This window comes from Perca fluviatilis, chromosome 18, assembly GCF_010015445.1.
Source record: "Perca fluviatilis chromosome 18, GENO_Pfluv_1.0, whole genome shotgun sequence".
Taxonomy (NCBI): Eukaryota; Metazoa; Chordata; class Actinopteri; order Perciformes; family Percidae; genus Perca; species Perca fluviatilis.
The window spans coordinates 19,571,601-19,580,562 of record NC_053129.1 but is presented as its reverse complement, the minus strand read 5'-3'; the positions used below and the strand labels follow the sequence as shown (position 1 = coordinate 19,580,562).

The 8,962-nt window shown below is 39.1% G+C and overlaps 1 protein-coding gene across 1 annotated transcript; it reads right to left on the bottom strand.

The window, feature by feature from the left end:
• Window positions 1-6,106: 6,106 nt before the first annotated feature.
• On the bottom strand, window positions 6,107-7,990 carry zgc:193593 (uncharacterized protein LOC564090 homolog). The gene is made up of 2 exons (XM_039782811.1): window positions 7,626-7,990; window positions 6,107-6,317 (listed from the first exon to the last, which is right to left on the bottom strand). The coding sequence occupies exons 1-2, from the start codon at window positions 7,674-7,676 to the stop codon at window positions 6,165-6,167; spliced, it is 204 nt and encodes a 67-aa protein (XP_039638745.1). The 5' UTR covers window positions 7,677-7,990; the 3' UTR covers window positions 6,107-6,164.
• Window positions 7,991-8,962: the final 972 nt, after the last annotated feature.

Sequence of the window (8,962 nt, the reverse complement as noted above, 5' to 3'; positions counted from 1 at the left end):
ATAGATTAGCCAAGAACTTCATTAAATAATTTCATTGGTTAATACATTTTTTAGGTCATATGCACGTATCTATAAATATATGTTTGTTTTGTTTGTTTTTGTGTTTGTGTGTGCATTACAGCACAGAAGGGGACTGAATAAGAACATTAGCTCCTGATAGGTGTTTTAATGAGCTCAAGGCAGAGAATACGTTTAAAACAAGGCTAAGCTCTAAGTTTAAGAAGAGCATTTAAAGGGAGGAAGAATGTTCTGTGTCACTGAGGGGGAAAACACACACACACACACACACACACACACACACACACACACACACACCAACAGACAAATCCACCAGGCTAAAAAAGGAATTGTGCTTTATCATGCCAGACCATGTGTTTACAAGTGTTTATGTTTGTGTGTGAATAAAGAGAGAAAGACAAAATGCATACAGTTGTGAAATTAAATATAAATACTATTATAATTTAAAACTGTAATATCGTTGAATGAAAACATTTTTAATATCCATGTCTTGACAAGAGTAATGACAGGTACTGTTACTTGATTTAAATTACTCCAGTAGAAGTAAGATAACTCATCTACTTACAGTAAAGCTATAGTGCGTAGTTTCTGTCGCCCCCATGAGGAATTCTAAGTAATGACAACAAAACTGCAGGCAAGTCCACATGATACAAGCCTTCCGTGATTGCGCCAACACCCCTACTCCACATATTTGCTTGTAGCCAAGGAGGACACGGAGGATTAAAAAAAACATGATGGACTTTTCAGAAGAGGTAATTATCTTCACTCGAGCCAGACGACACAATCTTATGAACATAGCCATACTGAGAAATACAGAGAGAGTTGTGTGGAGCTGATAGTCTTAATTAGCCTTATAGCAACTCATTTGGCAATGGCTTGAATGTAACGGACGTTTATTAATATCTAAAAGTTACGCACTAAAGCTTTAAATCTCCTAATCAATGTACTTTAACATACAATAATGTTTTTGGCCACTTGGGGGAAGCAAACACAACACAACACTGACATATTACATTGATATGGCAATTTTGTTAGAAAGCAGTTGCTCATTTAGCAGTTACGGAGCAAAATTATCCTTTATTTTGAGCTGTGTTTCTGTATAATGTAAGTCCAATATTCACTCTCTCTCTATTTTTGGTTTGCACTATCTTCACCAGCTGGTCACTAACTGGGTCTGTCTGGTTTGGTGCTGGGCAGGTAGTGTACAGCAGGTTTACCAGAGCTTTTTCACTGAATACAACTGTCTGCTGCGGTTGAAAACAACGCTAAAGAGGGGTGAGAGTGAACCAAAACAGTAAAGTTGTAGTCCGGGCAGCTAAACAATGAGTTGAAACTTACTACAAAACTCCTTAAAGCTGAGAGGAGCTGTAGATTCAGGTAATACTTCTGTGTAGGTTCACGCTATGAGGGACCCCTTTCACATTGTCCTATTCTGTTCACATTGCCATCAGATACATTGTTATCAAAACATACAGATTATAGCTGCTTTAAAGTAAAGAAGTAGTCTTTTGACGACCTTTCTGTAACAGTTACCTTGTTACATATGGCCACACAGTGGAGCATCCTGACTGTAAGTGTTTTTCAGTATTGATAAACCTTTCCAACCAGTCCTTCTCCCCCTCAGTGCAGCTCTAAAGAGGTGCCCATTGTTCCTTTATAACAAAGCTTTCTCATTTCTCAGATTACTGTATTTTAGGAGGGAAAGTGGTTAAGGGCATATTGAATGAATTCCTCATTCATCATAAATTATTCATCATCATTCCACTGTAGACTACACAACTTACAAAATAGATCATTTAATGAAGAACATGAAAAAGCTGCAAACATAAGAGGGACTGTTGCAAGTTACTTAACGTCTCTGATGATGTTCTCTGAAACAAAACTTTTGCTGTTAACTTTCAGCTCTTGAAAGTGATTTGATATGATGACATATTGTATGGCCAAGAGAATAAGGAGATCAGAGGTCAAGACCTGCAAAAGAAGAGCCCCCTGGAGCTGATAGAGATTCAGTGTCTTGCTCAAGGACACCTCACTAAGGTGTTAACTCGATACTTGCCAACATTGGGGCTTGAACTTGCGACTGCCATTATGTATCAATGACACACAGGCACAATGCTTGTTTTTGTGTTACTGTAACAGCGTGGTCGGCAGCTAATCTGTCACCCTTTGACTTTGGCCATATTTCCTGTACAGCAATGTGTAATTAATATATTCTCATTTTCTTTACTTGTAAAGAGTTTGCACAACCTGCCTGCTGAAGATACTGTGAGGGGTTGACATGCATTTCTTCATTGTTTTCTGATTCACCTGAAGGCAACTGTTACAGAGACTAACACAGCTCTCTGTACATCATACACAGATATATCGGCTACTCTTGATATTTGCTCTCATTTGATACAGGTATGATACTGTAAGATCAGAATCTAAGAGACAACACTGACAACTCCTCAAGGGACTCGTACACTGATGAACACACATATGCATACACACATGGACATACACACACAGGCAGTGTTAAACCTTCAAATGTTTTAAAATACCTTGTGGATATGTTCCTCGCTCGTTCTCATCCATCTCTTTGATAGCAAAGACATTCAGCTCTTTGTTGTTTGCCGTAAGAGATGGTAACAAGAGCCTCCTGAGGAGAAGCCACTGAAACAGACACACAATGGACCTCTGTGTGTGTGTGTGTGTGTGTGTGTGTGTGTGTGTGTGTGTGAACTTGGAGAAAGTGCTGGAGAGAAGAAATTGTGTCTGTCGTTCCCTGACTTCTGACTCCTCTCTTTCCTGAGGAGGCTGGGAACCTGATAAAAAAAAGCCCAGGTGAGCAGGTGTGTTTCTCTGCACAAAAGGCTTCTGACAACCACAGTGATGTTTGTAATGTTTCCAACTTGTGGTCAAAAACCTATGTTAATCACTGTAGGTGTTGGGAGCTCCCGGTATATTTCCGTATATATATATAATTTCTCTGTAAAGCTAAATTTAAAGCTCCTGTTAAATCCAGTGGCATAACTGCAACCTTGACTGACTCCTACCTGGATAGATTTGGGCTTGTTTCCAAAGCAGCTTAGATCTATAACTGGGTCAGAACTGAGTAGCCTTGAGCATGACTTGCTAGCAGCTAACACCGGGGGTGCAAATCAACTTGTCTTAGTTGAGAGAGTGTGAATTAGCAAGAAAATATAGTTGTAGAGTCAGTGATAAACCCTAAACCTCAAAAGTGAGACAGATTTTAAAAATATACATTTTTGTATCACTGCAGCATCTCTTAAAGCAATGTTGATGCATAAAGTTGCCCAAAATATTGCTCAGTGCATCAAAACAGTGTTGAAGTGATTATTGACTAAGAATGTTTGCAGTGCAGTTTTGTACAATACTTATTTCTGAAAATAATTGGTTCACTAATCAAATGCCACTGCTTGTGTAGGGGTCAGTCAGTTCATTCATCCATCGGTCACATACTGTATATTACGCCCATTTGCACAGCCTAATGGATAGTGGGGGTGTAAAGCTCACACTGAGACAATGAGGCTTAAAATCTATGCTGACATCTAGAGCATGAAGGAAGTATTTATTTTTTCTCTTCATAGTGTTCTTTAGAAAGCCACAGGAGGCACCAGTTGTTTGCAATCTTTGTGATTTATTCTTGCATACAGAGTGATTAAATAATAAAAAAGAATGCAAGTTTAAAGGTGCTTTGTTGTGCATTTGTAATGCTTCACATCACTAAGGCAAATCTAAAGAAAAAACAGGATGACCTAGTTTTGCTGTATCTGTGTTATGACAAAGTCAGTAACAAATAAAATGCATCATTAATTGGCTCAAGTCCTAATGCCGCCACAACTGAGTTCAACTCACTACACAACCAACATTAAATCCACAACTGCAAACTATACAATTCTGTTTCTATACACACATATGCAAGTCATTTGTATGATGAATAATGTGAATGCACAACTATGTCTTTTGTGATTCAGATTTACTACCTGTAATTAATTCACACCACACACTCCTGAACTGTATTCATTTACATATTGATTAATTAGGGTTAATATACACAATTTTAAGGTAGATTTCATTACAAGGAGGTATTTGAGACACCTTATGCATTTGTACAATGATGAGGACTAACTGTCAACAACAACAACAACAACAACAACAACAAAAAACCTAACAAACAAGCAAAACTTGCTATGCAGCAACAATGAATCCTAAACAACATTGCAGCAACAATATCATACATTTAAATACCGTGTTCAATTAGAATTACGAGCTTAAATTACTTACATAACACAAACTTGTTGCTCTGTCACACTCTTACGTGTCTCCATTTCAGGGTTAGTGACCTCTTTCATATATAAGTATACAGAAAGTTGGTCTTAAAAAGACCAAAGTATCTTAAGAGGATCTGCGAGGGATCATGTATCACTGCACACACCTTGTGACATGCTAATCTTTTCTTATACATTTAAAATAAAGTCATACCGTAACCTGTCTTTTGTGAAACCAGAGCAGGGAAGACAATCATCTTTACAATCACATTATAACGTCGGTGATACATTCATATACTGTCAAAGTCATTATTTCCATTACAAAGCATTGTGCAGAAAAGATATACAGCCAAAATAAAAAAGTCTTGCTATGTTAAGAGACCGTAGTGGTCATTCATCTACATTGTCTGACGGTGGTATGCAACTGGGAGAGATCCGGATGGATTCACATGTTAGTTCAGGTGGGATCCAGGGTGGCTGTCCTGGTTCCTCTGCCTGACAATAACACAGCAGTGTGTCAATCCAGCTAGATGTCACCCAGTCCAGCTCACAACACAGGCTGGTGTAGCACCCAATGTCATGTTCTACGAATCTCGTTCAGCATCAAAGTGATGTGTACATGGTTATGTACAAGATGTACACAAAAAAGTGCAAAGTAGCATTGTTCACACATCAAAAAATTAAACACAGTTCTTATGTTTCTGCTTGTAGAGTATTTTCTCTGTGCATTTACAGGCGTTGAGCGCAGCCAAACAGATTGGGAGCAATTCTGTACTTACTCCTCTGGTGTTTAGTCATGCTAACACAAAGGAGAGAGATATCAGAAAAACTAAAACTCATACTGTCAAATCCAGAATCAAGAGTGAAATATAACTTTTGATTCTCTGAGTTGAAGCTGCTTGTGATGTGATGTCTCCCAAGAAATCCAAAAAGAGCAAACATGTCAAGACTTCACAATACTGGCTGTCCTTTTGAAAGAGGGGGTACCTGGGAGTTACATCATAGAAATTGCCAAAATGGCAGAGGAAAAAGTAATGGTGATTAAAAGAGTGAAGATTTTGGAAGAGATTTCTTGGGGCTCAGTGCTTTAAAGACCATTAATGTTTGAAAAAATAATTTAAAAGTCAAATTCTAAATGAACACTCCCATGATAAGGAAGAGATGGGGAGGGATTGTGGTTCACGTATGACATCAGCCAAGGTCATCAGAAACATCAAAAGCTGCCTTTCTGTTCCACTGCATATTAGTCACAAGAAATAATGTTTTTACTTTTTACTGCACAAAGGAGCCTCAAGGCAACAATCTTAAAATCTCAAACACAATAAAATCATGACGAAATCCAGAACACGGACGACACTGAACTTGAACCACAAAGAGGGGATTGTTAGTAATGATGCACAGAAAAAATACAAAAAACAGAAACCTAGTAGAACCTGGTGGCATGTTGCTGTTAAATGAATAGACATTTTAAGAAATATGCTTATTTGCTGCCAGCCAGCAGCCGATCAGCTTAGCTTAGCATAAAGACTTGAAACACAGGGAGACGGCTAGCCCTTCTCGATCAAGTAATACAAATCAATCTACCAGACAATGATATGTCTTTTTTGTTTATTCTGTACAAAAAAAAAAACAATTTTCTGTTTTATAGGGAGTTATATCATTTATTAACCACAGAGTGGTCTCCCAAGTATCCTCTGCTCGACAAGCAGTCCGAATAGGCATATTTTCCAAAATGTCAAACTTTAACTTGAAGTAAAAGATGTGTGTGTGTGTGTGTGTGTGTGTGTGTGTGTGTGTGTGTGTGTGTGTTTGTGTGTGTGGAGGGGGAATGCATGTGCATGTGTGGATGTGTATGCTCCCTGTAGTTCATCCGTTTCATCTAAAGAGGTGACTCGACGGCTTGCAGTTCAGTGTGAGTTGGCGGGAGCTGTAGCCGGACATGCCGATCCCCATGAAACCCAGCAGGATGGCCATACGCGGCATCACAAGGCCTTCCCGGCTCTGCAGCACATTCTGGGCTGCCTGAGTCTGAAAGAGAGAGTAGGAGTCACCACCCATGTAGCCACGACAACCACCACCAGGCACGATCATCACCAGGGACGATGATGACCAAGGCATTGTGCCAGCAATATTCCTCCTGGCTCTGGCTGTGGTAGAGTCCTTAAAGAGGTGACCCTGGTCACACACTTGCTTCATCCCAGCAATGGTCTTACCATAAGGGAAGAGCCGCACTACAGTCTCCATTTTGTCAAGTTTCAATACACATTTAACCTTATACAGTCATTGCCTGTGTGTCAGTCCTGTGCAGGTTTGGAGCCATCTCAGAAATTTGAGCCAATCCAAGACTTGTCCTAAAGTCAGATATAAATTTGACGGATTACGAAAATGCTTAACTTTTTAGGGCTAAATACACAATTTAAAAACTCAATGGATTATCTGAAAAATACATTATGACACAGCTGAAAATATTTTTTTCATACCTCATGAAAAGTTGACATTTTTTAAAATATCTTCACAGGACAGCAACAGAATGGTATTTTCTCAGTCACAAAAGTGCACAACAGGTACAAATGACATAATAGACATTTGTTTAATCCTGACCTATTTCATTAAGTGAGAATGATCTAAAATGAACTCTGATTAGCTGAGAAATAGATAATGAGGTTTAAAACTGTCCATTTTTAAAACAAAAACAAGCCACACTGGCCAATGAAACCAGGTCTCTGAAATACCCAGCAGGGTGATTAGGAACATGGAGCTCATGCTATTCCTCTGGAGATCCAATTACAGGGCATTTACCTGACCCTGGGGAGCTAAGGTATATCTGATTTAAATCCATTCAAAGACAGGCTGCTGAAATCCTCTATTCTAAATCCTGCCATGACACACACACACACACACACACAGGCATTGTGTACAGTGATGAGTCAGTGGCATTAGTTTATTATGAGCTTTTAGAACAGTGCAGTGACAATTGAATACAAATCTCATTTCTATTTATGTTGACCTTTTCTTCAGGTATGAATAAGATGGTTAAACTCAAACATTTAATATATTTAATGCATGCCAAAAGCAGCATTAAGAGAAAGGTTTTTTTGTTTAAAATCTACACACAAAGGCTCTGTTTGCCCCAATGCAAGGCCAACTCTTTAATGAAGCAGTGTAGACAGGGAAATGTGCAGGGCCAAGGCTCTAGATCCCAAAAGTTGTTTGTTATTAGAGGCTCTAATGGAATTTGCTCCGCTGTTACAATCACTGCAGATGTCCCTCAATGTATAAGACTATCATTAATCTATTTAGAGAAGAAAATAAATCGCCCTAAAGTATCTTACGCACCTGGAGGTATCTTATGTATCCAGGGGTCAGTCGAGGGATGCGAAAAAACATTGTTGTTGTTCTCTCCGATGTTTCACAGATGAGACCACACGAGACTCTTCCAGCTCTTAGGACTGTTTGCTAGGCAACTTTATCACTGTGAGGCCCTCTGTGTCTCTCTGGCCTCGGTCTTCTCCACCAGGCTGAGGCAGCGGCTCTTCCCTACGTCCAAAAACACACTCTTCACTCCCTTACTCCCTTACTTGCACCGACACACACCTGCACTGTGAGGATCTCCCTTAAGGGACACTGGTCCCTACAGGTAGTATATAAAGCCTTGGCTTTATTGCATAAACTGGTCACATGGTATTTGGACTGTGTTTGTGTGTGTCTCCGTGTGTATGTGCATTTGTGTCAGTGGAGGATTAGTAGAGCAACTGGAGTTTCAGTGGATTATACCTGTGAGAGAGGTTCTAAGTCCATTGGCCACCAATTATGTAGGGAAGAAGCACACAACCTCATCAACCGATGACAAAGCAAACTTGCCATGACGTCCGCTGGGGTCACTAAGAGGCAGTTTAACAATTAGGTACAATTAAAAGGCAAATTGCATTACAGTGGATGCTGTCACAACAAAACATGTTCTGTCTACATATTTGAACCAGATTTTTTACAATTTCTCAGCCAGATTCATATATTTTCTATCCCTTATCACTCCTCCTCAGGGTCATGGCTGGGGGGCTGCAGCCAATTATTATCTTCTATAAAGCCAGATATTTACAAATTTTAGAAGCTTAATTTTAAAAATGCATCAAGAAAAACTATAATAAATAGATCAATTAAAAAACTATTTTCGCAAAAGTATATTGTATATTATACAAAGAAATCAATCAAGAAACTCATGTTCACTGTCTGAAAGGGTGAAGCAGAATGAATAGGTGTGTGCTTTGCCAACGCAATTTGCAATTAAATAAAAACACAGAAAAATGTGAGTGAAGCCATCGCCAGTATCCTGAAGAAGTCAGGCCTATCTTCTAACATAGATTACAAAAACTTTTGTTCAATATTCTGAAATGTGTCAAAGAATTAAACCGAGCTTGAGTGCTTCCTCCAGTAAACCTGTCACAAAAAAAGGGTATGGACACTGTATCTTCTAAGAAGGATTTCACAGACTCCTCACTAAAGGCATGCAATGCAATTATTAGTTTGCTTTAAGCTGCATCACGAAAGGACGAGTGTTTACTTGAAACTTAATAACCAAACAGGATATACTGTACCTGGCTCAGGGCTGACATTTTGAAAATACAGTACACTGATTCATTGAGCCTGTGTGAGATAAATGATTTTTCACACAATGT

Excerpts from the sequence above, each read along its gene's own strand:
- zgc:193593 (XM_039782811.1), bottom strand. The coding sequence starts at position 7,676 with ATGTTTTTTCGCATCCCTCGACTGACCCCTGGATACATAAGATACCTC. Across the intron at positions 6,318-7,625 it reads GATACATAAGATACCTCCAG|ACTCAGGCAGCCCAGAATGT; the intron begins GTGCGTAAGATA and ends TCTCTCTTTCAG.